This window comes from Notechis scutatus, chromosome Z, assembly GCF_049901735.1.
Source record: "Notechis scutatus isolate UNSWTSFEM ecotype Mainland chromosome Z, rNotScu1.2, whole genome shotgun sequence".
NCBI classification, from domain to species: domain Eukaryota; kingdom Metazoa; phylum Chordata; class Lepidosauria; order Squamata; family Elapidae; genus Notechis; species Notechis scutatus.
The window spans coordinates 100,396,340-100,421,794 of NC_142025.1; the positions used below are offsets into that span (position 1 = coordinate 100,396,340).

General features: G+C 40.2%; 1 protein-coding gene across 3 annotated transcripts in view; it reads left to right on the top strand.

Annotated features, from left to right (window-relative positions):
• The first annotated feature begins 598 nt into the window (after positions 1-598).
• KAT7 (lysine acetyltransferase 7) overlaps positions 599-25,455 on the top strand; it is a 37,210-nt gene continuing 12,353 nt past the window's right edge. Inside the window, exons 1-11 of one of the 3 annotated variants that reach the window (XM_026669692.2) lie at positions 599-1,000; positions 4,006-4,153; positions 4,964-5,140; positions 5,588-5,827; positions 5,938-6,020; positions 6,329-6,418; positions 7,077-7,175; positions 7,800-7,910; positions 8,632-8,823; positions 11,870-11,959; positions 13,205-13,345. In XM_026669692.2, the coding sequence (XP_026525477.1) occupies positions 986-1,000; positions 4,006-4,153; positions 4,964-5,140; positions 5,588-5,827; positions 5,938-6,020; positions 6,329-6,418; positions 7,077-7,175; positions 7,800-7,910; positions 8,632-8,823; positions 11,870-11,959; positions 13,205-13,345 (1,386 nt within the window). In that variant the 5' untranslated portion in view covers positions 599-985. The remainder of the gene's footprint in view (positions 1,001-4,005; positions 4,154-4,963; positions 5,141-5,587; positions 5,828-5,937; positions 6,021-6,328; positions 6,419-7,076; positions 7,176-7,799; positions 7,911-8,631; positions 8,824-11,869; positions 11,960-13,204; positions 13,346-25,455) is intronic. The other 2 variants (XM_026669693.2, XM_087946733.1) reach the window with 2 other exon arrangements.

A 25,455-nucleotide genomic window follows, 5' to 3' on the forward strand; every position in this document is an offset into this window, starting at 1 on the left:
TCATCATCATCATCATCATTATTATTACTATTAGGCAAACACATATTGTTTATCTTTATTTATAAATTAAATATTAAATGATTATATGTGAAATAATTGAAATGAAACAAAAAGATGTTTCGTTTGAGATAAATGAAGGCGGCTAGAATTAATGTATTTGTTTGGAATGGAAAAGGTAATAATAGAATTAAGTATGCATATATGAATGTATAAGTGCTGTCATATTTGTATGTAAAGGTGATGACCCGGAAATATGTTGTCCACTAAAAAGAGATTTTTGTTTTTAATGTGAAAAACTGATTAAAATTTGTTTTTTTTAAAAAAGTTGTTCTTCATTGATCTGACCTACAGTACTGTGAACAGGCAACTTTGGTTTATAAATAATTATTTTTTCCCTAACGGAACAATTTTTCCTATTAGAAGAAAATAACGCAGTCTTTCGGTATAAACCAGTAGACTGCGACACTCTTTCACGATCTCTGACAGAACGCTTCTTTGATTACAAAAGCCCGCCAAGTTCCAAAACAAAGATGGTGAATTAAGACGTCGAAGAGAAACACCTTACGGCAGTACCCACACTGTACCAGCGATTCCAATTGCGGACAATCAGTTGCCCAACCAAAAAATGGCTGCCTTCCCTATTCGGAGATAGGGCTGTAGCCCACATTGAACATGTCCAATACACTTCACCGGCTAGAGACGCTCGACCCGATTCTAAGATGGCGGAAGGCCATTGGCGTGAGGTGAGTTCCTGCATCACGTGACAGGCAAGACGAGGGGGGGGTGTATCCCCGTCGTGTGTCCCGGCGGAAGAGTGAAGGGAGTCGTCTGAACGGCAACATCTTACAGCAAAGGGAAAATAAGACGGCGCGACTAGCGCTGGAGAACCGGAGACACGCCAGTCACCACGGATTCATCCGTAGCCAACGCGGTGGCCGGGGCGCAGCCACCATCGCTGCCTCCGCCCCCGCTGCCTCCATTGAGGATGTCGCGCAGAAAGGTGAGCAAGTGCGGATCGAACCGGCCACCTTTTCCTCTTTTTCCTTTTTATCTGCTTAAGACCTTCGGGCTCCAAAACTAGTTAAAAACGTAGGCCTTCAAGCCCGTTTCATCTCGCGATACGATTGGCTAGTCCTGCCTCCCGCCGCATCTTCAATGGCTACCTTCGCCATCAGTCAAGCGCAAACTCTCCCCTCAACGGTTATTTGTTTCCCTCCACCCGTTCGATGACTGTTGTAGCCCACCTCCTTTCATTCCTAATTGGCTCGAGACTGATTCATCATTGGTTGATCTCCTTATCACTTTCTACTGGCGCGCTTTCCCCCCCTTCCCGCTCTCCTGTATCCATTCTTGGCTGGCGTGCTTTAGGAATGGATGTTGAGGGCGGTATTGATTGGCTGGGGTTCTGAATTGGCGTCCCTGAAATCCCACCCCTCCACAGTTTCTCAATTTCTCATTGGGGAAGAGAGTGATACAAAAGTCCAACCCCTCACACTGGTAACGATTGCAGGCGAGGGAATATGGTAGAAATGAATCGAAGTATGGTAGACAGGATTAAACAGGCAACGGGTTGTTTTTTGGACCATTGCAATTATATTTCCGTATTTGTTAGAATTCAGTTGAGTCTGCCTGTAAGTTAAATCTGTTTATAATGGAATTGCATTTTTAACATGCCAAACATTTTTAATGAGCTTTAAAACCAGGTTTCGTAACAAATTTATTTCTATTATTTTCTATTGAAGAGCAGGCAAATAAAATAGGGGGGTTATTTTGGCAGTTGTTCCTACAAGAACGAACGTTATGATACCGTAATTTAAGGCTAGCAAAGTTATTGTGGCTGAAACTTTTGTAAAAATATCGCTAGCTTTGCCAGGTCCGTGAAGAAGTAATTCATAATTATAGCTCTATATTTAGAGTTATAACAATAGATATATTCTAGAGTCTTCTACCCTTATAGTGATCATGTAATACCAAATGAGTGAAAAGTAATGTACTATCTGTAACTTACTTGAATTGTGTATTTGGTAATTATGTCAAAACTAGATTTGGGAGATGATAATTCCTTATAAAAATCTTTCAAAAGGCTGATGTAGAAGATATATGGAAGTTTAAAAAACATAGGTCGTAGGATTACACCTGCCATAGGTGTAACCTTTCCTTCCCTCTGATATATTTTGATACTTTCAAAATTTAGCAATAGATACAAATATTCAGCATGTTTTCTTGTCATTACATTCAGGTATTGGAATAAATGCACTGTATAAATTTACTGATGTACTTAACTGTTAAATTAACACAGTGCACTGAAAATGTATGTTGTTTTGTCTTTATGTATTGTAGGAACTCAGTCACTGGGTTGTAAGCCATGAAGTAAGGCATAGTATGATATATTACATAGCTGTTTGTTTGTTTTTTGTTTAGTATGCTATGATTAAACTAAGACAGTTTGTGAATACAGAAAAGTGCTGTTGCTGATTGTCACTCTGGTCAATAAAATGCTTATAGCAGTGAATGTTTTGTACTGCAAAAGAAAACGATTAGGCCTGGGCATTTGGAAAAGTTGAATATAACAATATACTCTTAAATGGGGCTGCCTTTGAAATACATTGGGATATGCTACAACTTGTTTAGAATGTAGTGGCACATGCAGTTTGGGGTACATCATGGTACACCCATGTAGCTTTCCTGCTATGTGTGATCCATTGTCTCCCAGAGATTTTTAAGTACAATTCAGGGTGCTGGTTGATATCTCTAAAGCTCTTGATGGTGTGGATCAGCTTATCTGCAGGTCTGTCTGGTTTTTGTGTATCCCACCAGATGTGACAGAATGGGCATACTCCTGGTACCTTCAGAGTATCTTCCTGATGAATCTCAGGAAGCATGCCTTTTCTGTCATGGTGCCTAACAAGTAGAACAGCTTCACATATACCTCTAGCACCACAAGATTTGGACGGCCTCAACTCTATTAGTCTTCTGAAAATCCAAGAAGATCTGTCTTCCCCCAGACATTGGGGTCAGGATGTCAGTGATGGGAATAGCTAGACTAAGGTGTTTGTGATTGGTGTTTTCAATGATTATATAGAACCTTGACTTGCGTTATTTTCATTTAGGTTTTTTTTAATACATTATATGATACTAGGCACCTGTCTCAGAACTTATAATAAACTAATGTTGTTGTGGAGAAAATACGAGAGGAGGAAGCAATTTTAGGTATGTTCTCTGCCCTGAGTTATTTATAATCAAGGCAGGATTAAAAAGTCTATCAAATAGTAAAATAAATAAAGGTTTGGGGCCACTAGTTTTGATAGTTGCCGTTTTCCCATTAATTCGATGTTTTTACTGTGATTTCATTGTAAGAACCTGGGTGATTTTTTTAAAATCATGAGCTTGTTAGTTAAAAAAAAAGTATATTGATTTTTCCCTTAATGTAAGAAATGGCTTATATGACCTGCCAATCTAAATTAGGAGGAACTAAATTTCATATGTGATATCTATGGCAAATTGACTTTATGATATATCATTATAGTCTCTCATAATTAAATGGATATTGGATACAAAGAGAGAATTTTGAAATTCACCTAGGTTTTAGTCAGAACTAAAGTCTCTTAGGAACATGAGCAATATTTTAAATTTAACAGTGCGTACTAATTTTTGAAGAAGTCCCCATTTGGTATAGTATTTAAGACTCCAAACCAGGAGACTGGGAATTCTGATCCCACTTTAGGCACCACATCAACTGAGTGACCTTGAACCAGCCTCTCTCTCTCTCTCAACCCTAGAAAGGAGCCAGTGGCAATTTATAAAAAACCGTGCCGAGAACACTGCAGGAATTTTATTGGGGGGGATAATCAGAACTATCCCCCCAATAAAATTGAGGAACATATCTGCATTAAAGTATTTGTCTTATGTGCTCTTTATTTACTTATTTAAAACATGTATATGGCTATTCAACTTTCAACCAAATCTGGGTGGTTCCCAATTAAAAACTAAATGTTGGCTTTTCAGAGAAATGCAGGAAGCAGTTCAGATGGAACAGAAGACTCGGATTTCTCTACAGATCCAGAGCATACAGACAGTTCAGAAAGTGATGGTACATTACGCCAGTCTGCCCGTGTGACACGATCTTCTGCTAGGCTCAGCCAGAGTTCTCAAGGTATATCTAGATCTTTTAAAATTCTTCATCTTGGGTCTTAAATTTTTGCTTTGGAAGAAAGGATGCTTGCCATGATTAGATGTTTTCTCCTAAGCTTTGTCTAAATGTAAGTTGTATCATATGTCAATGAATCTCCACTTATTCTTCATGAACATAAAGGTGAGATTATGGTGAACCATCTTCTAGTTTTGCTCTCACTTATCCTGTGGCAATGTATATATGAATTGTTTCAAACTCTGTTCCTTAGGAAAATCCAAAAAAACCTAGTATATAATAGAATATTCTCTGAATCATACCATCTTTAGCACCATCTTTGATCATTATTTAAACCTAATGTTGGTTATCAGCATTTCAGGAAAGGAAAATCCAGGTTATTAAAACAATTGACACACACATATGTGTGTGTGTACACATGTGTGTATATGTTTATGTAGGAAGGATATAGATTTAGGTAAGTATTTAGGCAAACTAATATAGCACAATAAAGAACTATTTTGTTTATACTCTCTATTCCAGGTTCCTGTATTCCAATACCATTACGAGCTGAAGATTTATATTATGAACTGTTTGTGATTTACACTTTCCCTTAAATTTAATTTATACATGCAGTAATGCAAGGAAGTAGATATCATTAGTTGAAGAATGTATAAAACTTGCCCATTTTATAGTTTCTAAATGAAATAGCCATTTTTGTCTACTAGATAAGAACCACAATGAACATGGTTGACACGTAATGTAGGCTCTGCTGTGATGTTTCCTAAAGTGAGATGCTACATTTCTTTTTTAACAATCCCTTTCAATCCTTCATAGATTCCAGCCCAGTTCGCAATCCACCATCATTTGCAGTAGAAGACCCTGTTTATTCCACTCGAAGAATAACCCGCAGTCAACAGCAGCCTACTCCTGTAACTCCAAAGAAATATCCTCTGCGACAAACACGTTCATCTGGTTCCGAAACAGAGCAAGTGGTTGATTTTTCTGATAGAGGTTTGTATATGCGAATCGTTGTGGAGGATGCCCCTAATAAATGTTGTCATATGGGAAGATGGAGAATTGATTCTTAGACTAGTATTTGCTCAACTTCCTTTGTAGAATGCTTCTATAGTAACATACTAGATTAAAAAACAATATCTTTGCTAAGACTATTTAACATCCTAGGTATTGCCTGATCTCACATGTGTGAAAGGGATAGTGACAAAAAAAAAACAAACACCAGTGTTTTAAGCTAGTCTTGATTATCACAATTTTGGTTGACTGATTTTCTTGTTTGTCTCCAGATTATTCTCAGTCATTGACTAGGAAGGAAACAATATTTCTCTGACACTGTTCCATTTTTTGTGTAGTGCTAACATACAGAAATGACCCAGGAAGCATTTATTCTTTGTACGTTTTCTAATTTGGCAACATTGTCCTAATTTTCTCCCTTCTCAACAGACACAAAAAATGCAGCTGACCATGATGAGTCTCCACCCCGCACTCCAACTGGGAATGCTCCTTCTTCAGAATCTGATATTGATATCTCTAGTCCCAACATGTCACACGATGAAAGTATTGCCAAGGATATGTCCATGAAAGATTCAGGGAGTGATTTATCTCATCGTCCCAAAAGACGACGTTTCCATGAAAGCTATAATTTTAACATGAAATGTCCCACCCCTGGCTGCAATTCATTAGGTACAGTGGAATAATTTCTGATCTGAGTTTTAATTATTAGAATTTTCTGTTGTCCAAACTTATATATTCTTTTGGTAAGCCATAAACTATACTTCTTTGGCTTTCAACAGGACACCTGACCGGAAAACATGAGCGACACTTTTCTATATCTGGATGTCCTCTATATCATAATCTTTCAGCTGATGAATGCAAGGTAACTTATTCTCAGGATGTGTGTAATGAAGAAAAGCAGGTGGAAAGCAATAATTGTAACAGGAACCGAGCAAAAATTCATATGCTTTAACACATCTTTGCACATTGCAGCTTCTGGAAGATAGTCTGTTTTTTACATTGTAGCAAGATATGAGTTATTTTAACCATGGCTTGAGGCTTGGTGGTTCCATGAAAACAGTTTCAGCAATTTTTAAGTTCAAAATCCATACTGTGGCAGATTCATATTATTCCTTTAAATTACATGATGTAGGAAGGAGATTTATATGTAATATTTCTCTGGATTTCAAGGTGAGAGCTCAAAGCCGAGACAAACAAGTGGAAGACCGGATGCTTTCTCATCGACAGGATGACAACAATAGACATGCTACCAGGCATCAGGTAATTTCTACTAATTTTGTATGTATTGTTCAAGTCTGTGCTGGCTTAAAGAACTTCACTGGGGACTTATTCAAATTATTCTGTTTTTTTTAAAATAGCAATAGCACTTAGACTTATATACTGCTTCACAATGCTTTTACAGCGCTCTCTAAGCGGTTTAAAGAGTCAGCATATTGCCCCCAACAGTCTGAATCCTCATTTTACCCACCTCGGAAGAAAGACTAAGTCAACCTTGAGCCTAGTGAGATTCGAACTGCCAAATTGCCAGCAGCTGGCAGTCAACAGAAGTAGTCTGCGGTACTGCACTCTAGCCACTGCACTACCATAGCTCATAAATCTATTTTGTTCACTTATGTACACATTGTTTTATGTTTTTTGCTCAAAAAGGGAAAGGAGGAAAATTTTGGGTATGTTTATTACTGAAGAATTACCACATTGCACATACAACAGCTATGCTGATTTGAATAATCTTTTCATCTCATGTTTGATGCAGTTATGCATTATAAAAAGCTGTCTGATTCTAAACTAGAGGGGGGGGATACAGAAAACAAATTCATGAAATACTCGACAACCCGTGGAATATTGGCAAAGCCAGATAGTCATCTGTCTGTGTTTGTCTGTCTCCCAATCAAATATTTTATTTCCTACTCCCTACAAGGCACCAACTGAAAGACAATTGAGATATAAGGAGAAGGTTGCAGAGATGAGAAAGAAGAGGAATGCAAGCTTAACTAAGGAGCAAAAGGAAAAATGCATGGTATAGAAACCTCATTTATTTTCCTTAGAGAATAAGCCAAGTGTCAAGACATCCTTTGTATTTGGTCTCTCTAAATGTGGTTTTACTGTGCGTAACCAGTGTATATTAAATCAGAAAAATGAAAGTTAAAACAAATGGCATCTGAATCAATACTTTTCATGCCATGGATTTGCAAAGAAGAATTACTTTGTTTGAAACAAGCTCTGAGATGGATAACAGTAGCTGATATGGATAATAGTGATCTAGTGAACATTGAACTGTGTTATGAGCTTTGCGATTACAGCACGTCTTTCTATAACACAGGAAAAGGAGTGAGTGGGGTTGTAATAGTCTTTTTTCCCCACTAACCATGTCAACATTCTTTGTATTTTTTCCCATTATCCAAGCAGCTGAATTTTCTCTTCAACATTAAATGTTTTTCATAAAAGCCTTTCAGTTCTCTAAAAGTAATCGGGAATATAGTGATACCACTGGAAATAAATTTTTAGACTTTTTCTTCAACTCTTTATCCATCCATGCTCACCCCTGAAACAAATAGGAGGTGGTTATCAGGAATTGCTTCCCTAAACACAGGAGTCATTTTTTTCTTTGGGTTTTTATAAGATATTTCTTCTGTTACTTCAGGAGCACAGACAAACCTATGGTAACACAAGAGAGCCCCTTTTAGAGAATCTGACCAGTGAGTATGACCTAGAACTATTCCGAAGAGCGCAAGCAAGAGCTTCTGAAGATCTAGTAAGTAGAGCTGAGCTCATTCCATTTCATGTCCCAGCTGTGAAGTAATAAGCCAGTTGTACTTGATTCACTGCAATGTATGCAAATATGTATAAATGGATAGAACCAAACCAAGCTGATGGGAGGAAGCAAAGATAAAAGGTTGATTGCACACTTCATAGCTGAACTCACAATGTTTTGAAGAGTAAAGATTGGTCTTGGCCTAGTATATATTGGGGGTACACACCAAAAGTAGATAAGTACAGGATCTAAATAATTTAGAATGTATTTCAATTTTATTACATTGAATGTAATTAAATAACTTAATATTTGCTCTCAGGGTATTTCATTACTTATCTCTTTGGCTATTTAAAAAAATATAATCATTTAATTTATAGGGTTATAGCTAATTTCAATGCAGAAAAAAACCCATTAAGAGCAGATGAGTGAATCAATGAATCACTTCATATAGAAATGAATGTTTCTCACTTGATGGCTATAATAAATGTTTGGCCTATCTAAATAACATTTTTGCCAGTCAGCCTTGATTTTCTGCTGCTTGACATTTTATCATTTTTATTGACTTATAAAGTATCTTACTACGGTTTTTCTGAGGTTTGATTCAATGTGAACAGCAAAAAAAAAATTTTTTTCTAGCAATAATTATAAGATTTTTTATAATGGCTTAAATCATTTTCTCCATTTTTCTCTTCAATAAATGAGTCATTATTTCTGTGAATAGGAAAAGCTGCGACTTCAGGGCCAAATCACTGAAGGTAGTAACATGATCAAAACTATTGCTTTTGGCCGCTATGAACTGGACACCTGGTACCATTCTCCCTACCCAGAGGAGTATGCCCGGCTTGGGCGACTCTATATGTGTGAATTCTGCCTCAAGTATATGAAGAGTCAGACAATACTTCGTAGACACATGGTAAGTTTTTAACTTCGAGGTGTACAATGGAAAATAATTTCTTTATTCAAATTTGTTATAGGCAGTCAGCCAATCTCCAAAACAGTCTGGACAGTATACAAAATAAAATTTAAAAAATCTAAAAAACAGTTAAAATAAAAAAGCACATGGACAGCCCAGATTAAAACAATATTAAAAATAATACATTTTAAAAAATCATTAATACTTTTTATATTGTTTTATTTGTACTAATGTGTAATGCAAATATGTATATTAATGTACATTAAATTATTTTTAAACTTGAAACAAACAACAGCAACTTTGATGACAGGAGCCTGATTTTTGCAGTTCAAACCTGGTAGCTTTAACCTCTTGCATTTACAGCTATATTTTGCTCTGGTGATATGCTCTAATTTCAGGAAGGTGTTATTTAATCATGTTTTGTTATATATTTCTTCTAAATCTATATTTTCTTTGTGTAAACATAATTTTGCATATGATAAGGGATATGCTATTGCCTTTTATTGCTTTGGAAATGTAATCTCGTAAAAGATGCAGTTTGTGAATTTTCTGAGAAATGATGGGAAATGCTACAGAGAAATCAGTTCTGCTGCCATGACCTCATCTTGAATAATCATCTCCAGCAGCAGAAAATCTAGTTTGGGTCTTCGACTTCTTTTTTCCAGTGCTTAATTTTGACTACGTTACTGCTTTAGAGAAGAACACCTTTCTCCTTTCAAACAGCTTCACATTCAACTTCCAGTATGGGTTACCTTTGGCTGTCAGTCATAGCTGGGATAGAACCTGCAATGTTGATGACAAAGGGGAGGGAGGCCAAATCACTTGTTGAGTTATACAAGCTTAGATGCACTATTCGATTACGATCATCTTAAATTCAGATGCAGTCATTGATTATGTGCAATGAAGTTGGTGTCGACACATAGATTTTCTCCATGACAATCTCTCTAACTTGATCTTTCAAGATTAATTATTAGAATCCAATTATTAGAGATCTCTATAATTTTCTTTTTCAAATTCTGCCCATTCTGAGCCAAGCATAGTAATTCATATAAGTTATTTCTTGTTGAACAAAGTGAGTTTTCTCTGCCTGTAAATGTATATATGAACATTGTTAGAATGTTCTACTCATATTAAAATGAGTTTTATTGTGGTGGAAAAACTTTAACAGACCTGTTTTATCTGATTGAAAGGAAGGGAGGAAACACTTTCGTTCAAAAGATCCATGTAATATAAATTAAAAGCCTTCAGTAGAATGAACAGAACCTGAAAAAGGCTGGATTGTTATCTAGTGAAAGATTTGAATTTACTATCGGTATTAGAGATATTTAATGTACCGTATTTGCCGGCGTATAAGACGACTGGGCGTATAAGACGAGCCCCCAACATTTCCACTCAAAATATAGAGTTTGTTATATACTCGCCGTATAAGACGACCCCCACTTGGAGGCATGTTTTTCAGGGCAAAAAGTCATACGCCGGCAAATACGGTAAGTTGTAACACTTGGGGTATTCTGGATATAATTCTTGATTGACACCCTGCCCCTTTCCCCCAAACTTACAAAGCCACCAAAATGCTTTAGAGAGGCAGCTTCGCCTTTCTCAGGCTGGCACTCAATTCCTCTCCCTTTCTTTGCGATCTGCTTTTTCAGGGAAAATAAATAAATAAAAATAAAACTGGACCTAAAAACAGTCGAGTTGTTTCTTAATATCTTTCCACCTCCCCAACCAATTTGTCTCCAAGGGTGCACCACACTGATTGCGACATTAATTATTTCAGAGAGAGAGGGTGGGGGGAGAAATCTTTGCTTCCTACTGTGGCTTTTTCCTGCGCATCGTTTTTTCCCTTGGCTTTGTGGTTGTTACTTCTTACAGGGAGGGATAATGAAATACCCACGCTGGGAGAAAGCAGAAAGGATGTCTATTTTCCTGCTCACTAACTTTCCAGAAAGCGTCGAGTTCCTACCCCGAGACTTGCCAAAAGTCCAGTTCATTCATTTGCTACCTTTCTCCAATGAGATCCAGATCTGTTTCCACAACGCTTAGGATCTTATCTTATTATCTTATTATTATCTTATTAGCCTTGCTCGGTCCGTCCAAGAGAGAAGAAGGCAGACGGTTTTGCGCTCAGGGAGAAAGGAAAAGAGCCTCTCGCTCACGCTAGACACTGCCCCCCCTCCACCCCAGCAACGCTTAGGAAAAGAGTTACACAAGCATCCTTTCCAGAAGTGAATCGGGGTGGGGGAGGATTCGAGCAAAGGCTGAAACCGGGAAGAGAAAAATTCCCAAAGAAAATCACACGAGCAGCATCCCATTCCTGGGAGAAAACAAAAAAACAAAAACACGAACTCTTCCCGAAGCACAAAAGCAAGGATGGCGCTTTCTCAGCTTTGAGCTGCGTCAAGCAGCCCCACCCCTCCACTCGTCCCCACGTGCGGCGAAGTTTCTGCCACTGGGTGGGGGGTGGAGGGGATGGAAGGAGGTGAGGATGGGGGCAAAGCCTGGAGCCTGCCTGTCCGCCGCACGAGCGGAGTGGGTGGGTGGGTGGGTGGGGAGGAGGAGGAAGAGAGACTCCGGCTGGGCCTGAAGGGGCTTCGCAAGTTGCGGAGCTCCGCCCCGTCGCTCTTGCACCGAGTGAACAACGATTTGCCGGCGTATAAGACGACCTTTGTTATATACTCGCCGTATAAGACGACCCCCCACTTGGAGGCATGTTTTTCAGGGCAAAAAAGTCGTCTTATACGCCGGCAAATACGGTAAATATACCTTTTATATTTATTTTGTCTTATTACATGTAATGTACTATCATTTACGTAGTTGTAACTATGCATCCTTTTAACTGATGTCATATGATGAAATACTTTTAAATAGTTTACCTATTCTTAATCAGAGCTCGTTAGCCAGTAGCCTATATCAAATACCATGTTCATTTTGTTTTCTGAATAGAGTAGGCCTCATTGCTTCTGAATCCAAAGCAATTATTTTTCCTGTTCAGTGGTATATTTGAAAACTAATTATGACAGTAATGATTGTTTATCACTGTCCATAGGCAAAATGTGTCTGGAAGCATCCTCCAGGGGATGAAATTTATCGCAAAGGTTCAATCTCAGTATTTGAAGTAGATGGGAAAAAGAACAAGGTAACTGTTAATGGAGTGGATTTTGGGAAGGAAGAGAGCTTGTGCATTTTGTAATCCATTTGTAGGTGGTTTTGCTAGAAATTTTTCATGAATGTTGCTTATCATCCTGAAACATCTCACTTCATGCTAGTCCCAAAGGTGCTTTTTAAAGAGGCAACTGAATTCTGTTGTTTTTCTTCAAAGACATTTCGCTTGTCATCCAAGAAGCTTCTTCAGCTCTGACTGGATGGTGGGGAATTGAATTATATTCCTTGCAGATATACCATTTTCATTCTTTTTGAGGGTTATTAAGGCCACCTGGAGGCTTATCTGTCATCAGGTCATTTGAGTAGTGCAGATGGGTGTGTGGAGCCTTCTTGGAACTGTTGAAAGGACTGTGTTGTAGACTGGAGATAGATGATGTCATATCCCTCTCCCTCTGTTGAGAGAGGGCTGTTCAATTTTGACATAAATGTCCTCTTTGACCCCTCCTCCAAATGATCAGTCAGTTGTCTGCAAGAAATATAAATTCTTCCATTCCCTACCATCCATTCAGAGCTGAAGAAGCTTCTTGGATGAGAAGTGAAACATCTTCAAAGAAAAACAAAATACAGTTGCCCCTTGAAAAAGCACTTTTGGGAAAACCATGACATGGATGACTGAGAATTTCCATAGTCACTCCATGCTACTGCTTATAAAGGTTTGAAGCAGAATTAGATATGTAGATAAGGTGATGGCAGTCCTGGATTGTACCAATTCATTGCAGATATGGATTCATGTTTTTGTTTATTGCTTCAAAGCTAAAGGGGGGAGATTTTGGCTCACCATTGTTTGGTCTGCAACAATCTTTTTTGGAATAGAGCACCCGAAGGCCAGACAAGGAATAATGGGTGGAAATTGAACAAGGAGAGGTTTAACCTGGAAATAAGGAGAAACTTTCTGACAGTGAGAACAATCAACCAATGGAACAGCTTGCCCTCGGAAGTTGTGGGAGTGCCATCACTTGAGGCTTTCAAGAAGAGATTGGACTGCCATCTGTCAGAAATGGTTTAGGGTCGCCTGCTTGAGCAGGGGGTTGGACTAGAGGTCCCTTCCAACTCTGATTATCTGTTATCTGAATACTAAGAAAGCTCTGCCTATTAGCTATATATAGATTTTTTTGTTCAGTTTCTATGCACTATCTTGTGATAAGTACTGGGAGGGTAGATGACCTGCTCCTAATCAATCTTGTATTAATATCTTAATTCTCTTTCTGATTTTTTTCAGATATATTGCCAAAACTTGTGCCTCCTGGCAAAACTATTCTTGGACCATAAGACTTTGTATTATGATGTTGAACCATTTCTTTTCTATGTCATGACAGAAGCTGATAACACAGGATGCCACCTAATAGGTTATTTTTCTAAGGTTAGTAATAATTACATGGGATCTGCTGTATAATATAGTTCCCAATCTGACAGAGCAAAAAACCCCTCTCTTTCTGCTATCCTGTAACAATTTTAACTTTATTCACTGTATTTTTCCCAGCCAAATAAACTTTGATATTAATTTGTTTAACTCTTGAAAAAATATCTATCCTAACTTTATTGGTGTCACTTGGAACAAAAACAAAATTTTTGGCAATATGTTCATTTTTATTATGGCAATTTGTCCTATAAGCAAGAGTTGTAAATTCTTCCTATTATCCAAATCTGTCTTAATTTTTGTTTACAATTTTGTATAATTATCTTTTTTAAATAAATATACTTCCTAAACGTTTAACTTTTTAAACAATGTGCATTTCCAATTTTTCTTCCAATTCTTTGTTCTGTTTATTAGTAAGATTTTTTTGTTATGATCTTTGTCTTATTTTTATTTATTTTAAGACCTGCCACTTTTTCAAAATCTTATATTTCCCGATTCTAACGGTTCCTCAAGCAAAAATACCAAATCATCCGCAAAAGTTTGGACTTTATATTCCTCTTTTTATATTTTGAGACCTTTTATTTTTTGTTCCCCTCTAATCTGTCCAAGTAACGCTTCCAAAGTCAGGATAAACAACAATGGTGATAGCGGACTTCCTTGCTTTACTCCCTTCAATATTTGAAATTGTTCAGTTAACCTTTTTTGTTAGCCTTTTTTTGTTTTCCCCACCTTTCTTTATTTCTTTTAGCCATACAGGCTATTGTTATTCCCCTCAAATACGCTTTTGCTGTGTCCCATAATGTCTGTATTGATGTTTGTTGAACAGTATTCTCCTTAAAAAATAACTCCATTTCTGTTTTAATTTTTGATGCAAATTCTTTATCTTTTATGATCTGGGGGTTTAATATCCATCTTCTCAATTTTTTCCTTCCCTTCCAAATTATTTTTAATGGATTGTGGTCTGCCCATACATTTGTCATAATCTCTACTGACTCTAATTCATTTCCCAGTTCTATGTTCATCCACGCAATATCTAATCGCGACCACGACTTACGTGGATTGGAATAGAAAGTATATTCTTTTTCCCCCAAATTTAGTCTCCATTTGTCCACCAGGTTCAATTTCTGTATCATCTCAAAGAAGGATATTTGCAGGATTTTCCTTTCCTTTTTATTTTTTATACTACTAATATAATTTTTTCTTATGTCTACCACCACATTAAAATCCCCCACTATACATATATTTCCTTGTCCAATTTCTAAAATTTTATCATGTAAATTACTATAAAATTGACTTTGATTTTCATTCAGGTCATAAATTACAACTAATAGCCTTTGCTTCTGACATATCTCTAATTTAAGTATCAACACTCTTCATTGGGGTCTACATATTTTTCTACTGCCTTTATTCCTTCTTTGATATATACAGCTATCCCTCTCTGTTTCTGATCTGCCAGAGCTGTAAATAACCTTCCTAGTTTGGGGTATTCTAAGCATTTCCGAAACTGTTCTTAAATGTGCACTTCTTGCAGACATATTATTTCTACTTTTTGTTTAGCCAATCTTGTTAATATTTGTTTCTTTTAATAGGTGAGTTGAGTCCATTAATGTTTAATGATATTAGCCTGATTTCCTCTTCCATCATCCTACCTACGAGTTGATACCTGCCTTCTATTAATTCTCGTGTCTCTTTGTGGGTGTGATCTTAGTCTCATTTCTTCCTTGCTCATTTTTCCTCTTTACTTCCTTCTTCTTGTTCCTGCTTCTCCTAGTTTCCTAATTCCTGTCGTTGGTCTCTTGGCTCCCTGTCTCCAGCTCATCCCTGCTACATTACTACTACTTCCATTCCTACTATTTGGTCGACAGGTCCTGTGCTTATCCAAATTATCTGCTTTTCAAACCTTCTGCCATGTTACTAACATCCCTTCGGGATAAGCCATTGAAAAGCTACATTTCTTTTAATCAATTGAGTTGCCAGAAATTTATAATCTCTTCTGTACTTGTCATACTTTCTTTGGGATCTGTTTTAAAAGTATCTCTATATATTAATGGTTGTCCCTCGTTTATCTATATGTATTATATCCGTTACCTTCTTCCTAGCAAAACTAACATGGACTTCTCATGGAAGTCTTTACTATCTCCCACACTAGCTGGTTTGAATTCTATAGGCTTCGTAATTTCTAACAGGATCTCTGCCAAACTTTCTGTAAAACTAATTTTGTATGGTTCTGCCATTATAGTGCTCAGATCTTCTTTGTTATCATGATGTTCTGGAACCTCAGATAAAACACTTGGATCCATTTGAGATGTTTAGGCGTTCCTCCCAAATTACTTATTAAATGGCACCATGTCTCTGTAACACTCCCAGTTTTCCATTTTCTCCCAGTGTAATTTCCACACTATTTTGTTCATTCTACTCTATGAGTTTGTTGTATTCGACTGCACAATACTAACTTGTTGATGTTCCCCTTCATTTCCATATGGTTCCTTGATATGTTCTCCTGCATCTTCATCTGCTGCTCCTGCATCTTCATCACGGTTTCTTGGATTGCCAGCAACTATGTATTGTTTGCATGTTAGAAATTGTACTTTGCTTTTCGGCCCCCCAACATTTCCTCAATCATCTTCTGGCCAGCAGGGGATGGGACTGTCAATACTGGGCTGGATGTTGTCTTCTTTTTCGTTCTTAAGGTTGATATTATGGTACTTGACATGTTTTTGAAACTTCAATTTACTTTTGCCCACACTAGTATCCACTTAATGTTCTATTTTAAAGTTTTACTTAGATTGATCTCTTTTTTTCCCTTTTCCCTTCCTACTTGTTTCTACTTTAGAACCTACCCCTATTTATCGGGCTTTCCTTATTTTAAATATTTAAACCTTTCCAGTTCACTGTATCCCTACAGCCATTTCTTTCGTTTGGGGACAATCTTGCAGTTTGTCTCCAGCATTTTTCCTTTGGGGAGTGTTCTGGCCATCGGGATTAAATCCTGACCCCCTATCCCCAGAGCACCATGGCAGCTGCGCTGGTCGCAAGCCTCTGGACCTGTCAGGGCTTGCTGCAATTCAAGAGTCAGCTGTTTTTTTCACCTTTTTTTCTCTGACTCAGCTTTGAATTGCGGAGCTGGGCTGAGCTCATCACTTTGGGTTGCACTAGCCTCCTGAAGTGGTGGACAGCTACTGTGGCTGTAGCAGACAACATTAGGCTAAATAATTTTCTTCTTTTTTCCTTTCCCCCGTCAAGTGACAGTTATATTTGGCGGGCTCAAGATGGCTGCCAGGGGAGCTGATCAAGAAGTTGTCAGTTCCTCAGCAGGGTAGAGAAGAAATGCTGTAAGGGATCACCTAAGCCCAAGTCTGGTGGACTGGAGACAGGAGCTAGGATTAGAGCCAGGGCTCTAGCCTAAAAGACCCTCTAGGGCTGAGGATAGGCAGGCCAGGCATAGACAAAAAATAGCCATAGACAAACAGTTTTACAGAGGCAGTGAGAGATTCCAGGATGGCTGGCTGAAAACAGGGCCACCTCTCCTCTGCCTCCACAAGATGACAGCCAGCCAGACCAACTGGCAGATAGGGTGCATATGACTGCCTGGTCTCCTGGTGGCTCAAAGTACTCAGGATTTGCAGGGAAAGCCTCCAAATCAGGGCAGAGACCTCTCACAAGTTTTCTGAGCTGCCTCAGGGGGATCTTGATTGCGGCACCTGCAAGGAAAGTCTCCAGCGGAGCCAGACTCTGTGCCTGCAGCCACCTTTACACCTACAGCAGCTGGCTTATGGCCTGAGGAGACCCATGCAGATGCAAGAAATGCCATCCTTCATGAGAGCCTGGATCTCCCAAACAATAAGACAGGAATTGCAGGCAGAGGTCAAACAGCTGCACAGCTGTCTTATTTTGACTTGGACAGAGAGGTGTCCTTCAGGGGCAGGGCAGGTTTCTGCAGAACAGCCGATCCACTTCACAGAGAGCTCGGCCTCCCCTTCAGAAAGCAGCCAATTTTATGGCTCCGAGAGGGACCTCCTTCCAGAAGGTTTTCAGATGAGGAGTCGGAGGTAGCAGCTCCCCCTCCAGCTAAGGGCATTTTCCAGCCTGCTCTCTTCAAGACTCTGCTGGTTAAGGCTAAGAGCACGGCTCATCTTAAAAAGGACACGATCACTCAGGACCTTCCCACGGAGGTCAGGATCAGGAGAATTACCTGTTCACTGAGAAAGCATCTGTGGTGGATGCTGTACCTGTGCCCCAGATGTTTCTGAACCTGATCAAAAAGCAGTGGAAATCTCCTGGGGTGTACACTGCCCCAGTGGGTCTGAGTCTACCTTAATTAATGTGGACAAGGACCTTTTGGACATTATGGAAATGCCAAAAGATAGATGGCCCAGTAGGGTAGCCCTAGCTTCCTCTTCTGTCATCTCACTTGATGCGGAGGACATTTTAAAGGCGGAGGACCGGAAGGAGGAGATGGCGCTCTGGAGAGCTCATCAAGCCACCGCCTGGGCCATCAGGGCATCAACGACCGCATCTTCTTTTATTTGGGCCTCTTTGCAGTGGCTGAGGCAGCTACAGTGCAGGATCCCACCTGAAGATCTCAGGGCGCATCAGGACCTGATTAAAATTATAGCTGCAGCTCAATTGACTGCTGATGCCACTCTCACGTCAGCCAAATTTTCTTCTAGAGCCATGGCCTCTTCCATAACAGCACATAGGCTCCTCTGGCTAAGAAATTGGCAGATGGACGTCAGAACCAAGTGGAAGCTGGCATCTGCTCCCTTTAAGGGAGAGGGGCATTTTAGGGAGGCCCTAGATCCCTTTTTTATGGAAACCAGGGACAAGCTAAAGTTCCTTGAGGCGCTTTGATTACAGGTCTCCAACCTACTACAGGAAGCCCTACTTTAAATAGGGGGAAGCTGGGGCAGGCTTTCCCCGTCAAAGTAGGGCCTTCTTCCAGAGATCCTCATCTCAGGCCGATAGACAGGCCTTTGCCACCAGAGGGCGTCAGAGGCAAGAGGGCAGAAGGTCCTTTAGGAGTTCCAACAGAACCTTTAGGCGCAACAAGTGATGCCCGAGCCTCATCTCCCATAGGGGGCCATCTGAGACGGTTCTGGCAGAGGTGGAAACAGACCACGATGGACACTTGGATCCTGTCAACCTTACGGTCAGGTCTCTCTCTGGAGTTTCTCTTCTCTCACCCCCAAGAGCCTTTGTGTGCTGCCCCGTCTCCAGGGACCCCTCAAAGAGGGATCTCATGGAATCGGCGATCCACCATCTGCTGGACATTTGGGCCATCCAGCTGGTTCCGGAAGACCAGGAGAGACAGGGTTTCTATTCAATGTTGTTTGTGATTCTGAAGGCCTCAGGTGGGTAGCAAGCAATCCTCAACCTGAAAGGGCTCAACAGACATATAATCTACCAAAGGTTCAAGATGCACTCCCTCCACTCCATTCTAGAGGGACTGCAGGAGGGAGAATTTTTGGCCTTGATAGACTTGACGGAGGTCTACCTCCATGTGCCCATACATCCCAACCACTGTCAGTTCCTGAGGTTTTGCTATGGTGGCCGCCATTTTCAATATAGGGTTTGGCCTGTCGTCAGCCCCACGGACTTTTACCAAGCTCCTGGCAGCTGTAGTGGCACACCTCATAGTCTTACCCATAAGGATCCAATGCTATTTGATGACATCCTGATAGCATCCTCTTCCCGACCCCAGGCGGAGGATCTGATGTTGACAATCAGGATTCTTCGAGAGCATGGGTTCTTGATAAACCTGGACAAATGCCACCTAGTACCACCGACTTGGCTCTTGCATTTGGGGGCTATCATAGACACCTTAGCCGGCCAGGTTTTTCTCTCACAGGAATGTCAAAACAGTATCAGGGAAGTCACGTCGCTGATCCTGTCTTCCAGAGAGGCGCCTATCATCTTGCTGTCTCAACTTCTCAGCAAAATGATATCTTGCATCGGGATTGTCCCATTGGCCTGCTTCCATTCCCGAACCCTACAGTGGTTCCTGCTCCCTTACTAGAGGGCGTGCAGGGTTGACTCACCAAGGAGGGTTCGTGTGCCTTTGCCAGTTCTTCGTTTTCTCCATTGGTGGCAGTCCCAAGCCATGGACCAGGGATGCTTCTACAGGGAGCCCCAGAGGATTACCATCACCACCGACACCAGTCTGTATGGTTGGGGGGCCCACTTGGAAGTCCAGGTCAACCAGGTGAGGTGGTCACAAGAGGAGCTCGCCCACAACATAAATTGGGTAGAGCTCAGGGCTGCCCGCGTAGCGCTCAAGGATCTAAGGCAGGAGGTAGTGGGGAGACATGTTCTTCTCCTCACAGACAAAGTGGCCACCAAGGCCCACATAAGGGGGGCACTCGCTCCAGAGCTCTAATGCAGGAGGTGACTCAATTGTGCAGTTGGGCGGAGAGACACCTGTTGTCCCTACAAGCAGAACATATCTCGGGAGTGTCCAACGTGCAGGCAGACTGGTTGAGCAGGGCCAGGGTCGACCAATCGGAATGGCGACTGCATCCCAGTCTGTTCCAGGAGATGATGGAACGTTTCAGCCGCCCGATTCTGGATCTCTGCATCACCAGAGAACACGTAGCTCCCGAGGTTCTTTGCTCGATTCCCTGCATGGGGAGCAGAAGGGGTCAACGCTCTCCAGTGCAGGTGAGCCCAGGGACTATTGTATGCCTTCCCCCCCCTTCCCCTAATTCTGGGGGCAATCGGGAAAGTACTGATAGAGAGAGCGAAACCTCTGTTGGTAGTCCCTTACTGGCCCAGGCGCCCTTGGTTCGCCAACCTGGTGGGCCTCTCAGTCGTCAGACCCTGGAGAATTCCCCTGCACAAGATCTCCCTCAGCCAGGGACCGATCGAGCACCCAGATCCAGCCTGGTTTCGGTTGACCGTCTGGCACTTGAGCGGGGGATCCTGAAACGAGAGAAGTTTTCCACAAGGGTCATTCAGACCATCCAGGTGGCCAGAAGACCTTCCATGACCAGGATATATAACGCAACGTGGAAGATTTTCTGCGGTTGGTGCGCTAGTCACCAATTGGAACCCACTGTTGTTTCTGTTGCAAATGTGTTAGAGTTCCTGCAGGACGGGTTGGATAGAGGTCTCTTCCCCCTTGAAGAGACAGGTGGTTGCCTTGGCCTCGGTGATTTCAGGCAAGGGCTCTACTACTCTGGTCCAACACCCTAGGGTGAAAGCCTTCTTAGGGGAGCCACAAATTCGAAGCCACCAGTGGTCCACCACTACCCCACCTGGGATTTGCCTAAGGTCCTGCAGGCACTGACTTCTCCCACATTTGAACCCTTGCATAAAGTCAGCCTTCGCCTACTCATGTGCAAGGTGTCATTCTTGGTGGCTATTACCTCGGCCAAGCGTATCTTGGAGTTGGCGGCCTTATCCATCAGGAAGGATCTGTGCATATTCCATGCAGACAGGCTGGTTCTGTGGTTGGACCCTACCTTTCTGCCCAAGGTGAACTCCTTATTCCATTGTTCACAGGAGTTGATTTTGCCTAACTTCTGTCCAGAGCCTACCCATGAACTGGAGAGAAAATGGCACACCTTGGACGTTAGGAGGGCCCTCTGTATTTATATTAAAAGAACTTCTCTTAGGAGGACGGAAGCCCTGTTTGTTTCCTTTCAGCCGTCAACTTTGGGTCACAGGGTGACACCTTCCACAGTGGGTCGCTGGCTCAGAGCCTGCATTGCAAAGGCCTATGAGTTACAGAGCCTTCCTGTACCCAGGAGAATCACTGCGCACTCAACCAGAAGTGCAGCAACCACCACAGCCTGGGCAACGCAGGCATCAATTCTGGACATTTGTAGAGCTATGACCTGGTCATCGGGGACCCCATTCATAAGACATTACAAAATTGACTCCTTTGACTCAGTAGAGGCGTCCTTTGGAAGACAAGTCCTGCATGGTGTTCATGTAGAGGTGGGGACCTCCGACCAATCCAGATCCCACCCATAGGACAGCCATCAGCCAGCTTTGGTATGTCCCATTCTGGATTCTGCCTTTGGCTCAGTGGAGAAGGGGCATTGGTCCTACTTGAACGCTTCTGTTCAGGTAATTTCCCGTTAGGAGAATGAGCGCATACAGGGAGATGTATTTGAGAGTAGTGTTTGAATAATACACACACAGCACACAGATAACACTGTACAGTAAATGTAGGGTTTTACTTCCAGAAACGGTTTAAGCAAAGTCCAAAGAAGCAATCCAAAGTCATTCACAAGTAAATCAGTCAGTTTTCAATCCAGGGATAATCCAATAACAAAGTCCAGTGTCAAAAACAGTTCAGTATCGGACTTACATCAAATCCAGTAATCGGTCAATTAGGAGGAATGGCAATACTCTCCAACAGAAGAAAACAGAGACTCACTGAGACTTTTTCTGAGACTAAGACTAAGACAGTCCAGGTTTCTGGCTCCATCTTATGGCCATTTGAGAAACCACACCCAATTAGCATTTTTTCATTTTCTTAAAGATACAGTTTTAAAATGTCTATCCTGGTTTATATATTTCCAACCCAAATAGCTGTTAGGTGACTTAAATTTGTAACATTCTCCCCTTTTGGGTAGGACAACATATACAACCTTACATTCTAAGTCCATAATCCTCACAGTACTCCTTATGCTTTATAGAGCCTTGGGCTTTTGTAAAATGATCTGCTATATGATTTTCTGACATACAGTATTCCAGCTTGATCATCTTACTTTGCACACATTGTCTCACATTGAAATATCTTAAATCTGTGTGTTTCGTTCTTAACAGCAATATTTGAAGCCATCTGTATTGCTGATTAGTTATCTTCATAAACAACAATAGAATCTGTTACATCAATTCCCATGTTAATTAGTAATTGCTTATACAAAACTAAATATGTACATAGTAAAGACAAACATGAGAATTCAGCCTCCATTGTTGACAAACTTAGATGTTTCTCCATCCTTAGATAGACCTCCATCCAATCAATGCCTTTCCCAATAATACTACAGTACCTGATGTAGATTTTCGTGTATTTATGTCTGTAGCAAAACTTGCATCAGCAGTTAAACTCAGTTCATCTTTAGGCTCCAAATACAATGCATAATGCATTGTTTGTTTCAGATATCTTAACACACATTTAGCAGCTTGCCAGTGACTTTCAGTCGGCTCAGCGTTAAATCTAGCTAATGGATTAACTGTATGCAATATCTGGCCTTGACCAATTACTGAGATAAGATAAACTACCAATCAAAGACTGATAAATGTTCTTATCAAAAATAGGACTTTGAACATCACTATTACTAAACTCCTGGCTCATTGGTATCTTAGCCGGCTTACAAAGTTCCATTTTAAAACTTTTTAGTAATTGGTTAATTTTATCTGCTTGTGAGATCTTGTATCCTCCCCTAGTTCTATCTATCTTTAAACCAAGATATTGTTTGATTTCTCCTAACTGTTTTATCTTAAATTTCTTTTCCAATAGTGAAATTATCTCAGTAGCTTCTTGTTCAGTTTTGGTGATTAATGCTATGTCATCAGTAAATAATAGCAATAATGAAATTACACCATTACTTTCTCTTTTGAACAAACATGGATCAGCCATGCCAGCTACAAACCCTATCTTAGTTAATTCTTTAACTATACATTGGTTCCACTCATATCCTGATTGCTTCAAACCATAAAGACTCTTTTTCAATCTCCAGCAATCAGTTGTATTATCAGTTTTAATACCTAAAAGTTTCTTTAAATATATAGTGTGTTTCAACGGTGCATGCAGATATGCCATCTCTACATCCAAATGATTTACAATATAATTTCTCTTTAGCTGCCCACACTAATGCTGCCCTTAATGTAGTAGCCTTCAGACTAGGTGCAAACACCTCATCGTAGTCTTTTGCTGTCTGATTGAACCCTTGTGCTACTAACCTGGCTTTATGGGTAACAGTTCCATCTACACCTGTCTTAAGTTTATATATACATTTACATCCTATGGCATATTTACCTGGTGGTAACTTAACATTTTCGTATACCTCCAGTTTTTTTAATGATTCCAGTTCCTTATCCATTGCTTTCTGTCAAGCTGCCTGATCCTTAGCAGGATACAGTTTTAGTTCACTATAATTAGTTGGAACTATATTCACTTGGCATACAACACTAGCCTGATATCTATCAGGTGGTCGTGTTATTCGGGTTGAACATCTTGGTAATACAGGGCGAACTGGTGGACTTTCCTGTGCCACCTGCTCCTGTTCTTCTACTTCTTCCTGTGCCTGTTCACTTACTTTCTCCTGTGCTTCCTCTTTAATGGCTATTCGTGGTTTACTGATTTTATCTTTAGGGACTATTTGCGTGTCAGTATCATTGCTGGATTCCTGTTCCAGTTTATCCCACCGAACGTGCTCAAGAAATTTTGCATTAGCACTACAATAAACATGAGCTGTGTCTTGATCCCAGAATCTAAACGGTCTATGGTTGGCCTCATAACCAACAAAAAATAACTTCTTGGCTCTATGTTGCCCTTTCAGTCTTGCTTGTGAGGGAATATGCACCCATTCTGGAGCTCCAAATGTGTGTAGGTAACTTAAATTTGGTTTTCTGCCATGCCAACGAGTGAATTTTCTGCCATGCCAACGAGTTATTGTATTAGCTACATTGTTTAAAACATGATTGCTACACATTATGGCCTCACCCCACAGTGTTTCAGGTAAACCTGAATCAGATAACATAGTGCGAGCCATGGCTTGTAATGTTTGCCCTCTTCGTTCTACAAACCAGTTATGTTGTGGTCTATAAGGTGCAGAATGTTTATGCTCAACACCAGCCAATTTCAACATTGTTTGGAATCTTTTGTTAACAAATTCAGTCCCGTTATCAATAACTAAAGTAATTACTTTACTTTTCATTTTTCTCTCAGCAAACCTTAGTCAGTTAAAGAAATGTTGGAATGTTTCTGTTTTGTTTTTCATAAGATAACAGAAACCGTATCGTAATGGTCCATTAATACTCAAAATATAGCAGGCACCTCCCAAACTGGGTTTCTTAGGACCAATTATGTCAGCAAACACAACCTCTAAAGGTTCTTTGGTCTTAAACCCATTAAGTCTGTTTGCAGGAGTAACCTTACTTTTCTCTTGGCTACAAGCATTACAGTTTAAATACTTGCTACAGGGTTTCAATTTTACTCCCTCTGATAATTCAACAGTTTGTTTGAGGATTTTGAAATTAATGTGCCCCAGACGTCTATGCAGTAAATGTATACATTCATCATGTGGCTTAACATTGTTATAAACTGAGTTAACTATCTTCAAGTGGTCATCATATAAATCATTCTCTAAAGTAGCAGTAACACTTTTACTCTCTTTCTCTATTATACATTTATCTCCCCTAAAAGTTACTACATAACCAAGATTAACGAAAGCCCTTACTGATAGTAAATTAAATTTTAGTTTAGGTACATATAACATAGTTAAATGTTCGTTTATACAAGAGCAATATGCAGTACCTTCACCTGATGCTTTAATCTTCCATCCATTTGCCAATGAGACATGTTGCTTACTCGTGGACATCTTTACAAACCTTTTTCTATCTTTAGTAATGCATTGTGATGCTCCACTATCAACAACCCACAAATCATGGTTTACAGTTGAATTGCTAGATGTAGCTAAACTAACATTCTTCTTAGCCTTCTGGTGTTTACTAGTATTCTGTTGTTTTCCCTTCTTACAGAATTTAGCTATATGTCCCCTAGCCCCCCAAGAAAAACATTTCCTAACAGTATAGGCAGTTGAACACAAATCCTCTTCTTGTGGTTGTTCCTTCCTCAGTTGGTCTCTATCCAGCCGTCTTCTTGCTTCTTCTAACAATCTTCCAGTTATGTCAGTCAATGTCAGTTCATCTCTGGGCAGGACTTCCAGTGAAGATACATAATAATCATAACTTTCATCCAACGAGGAAAGAATGATGTAAACTTGATGCAGCTCTGAAAATATCAGTTCTTTTTCATGTAGCTCTTGAAAAGTTCTTTTCATGAAGTTTAAATGAGCTAACATCTCCACCTTTAAGAAGACGTGCTCTAAACAATTTACGTGTAAGATGTATGTGTGCACCTACACTGTCACGAACGT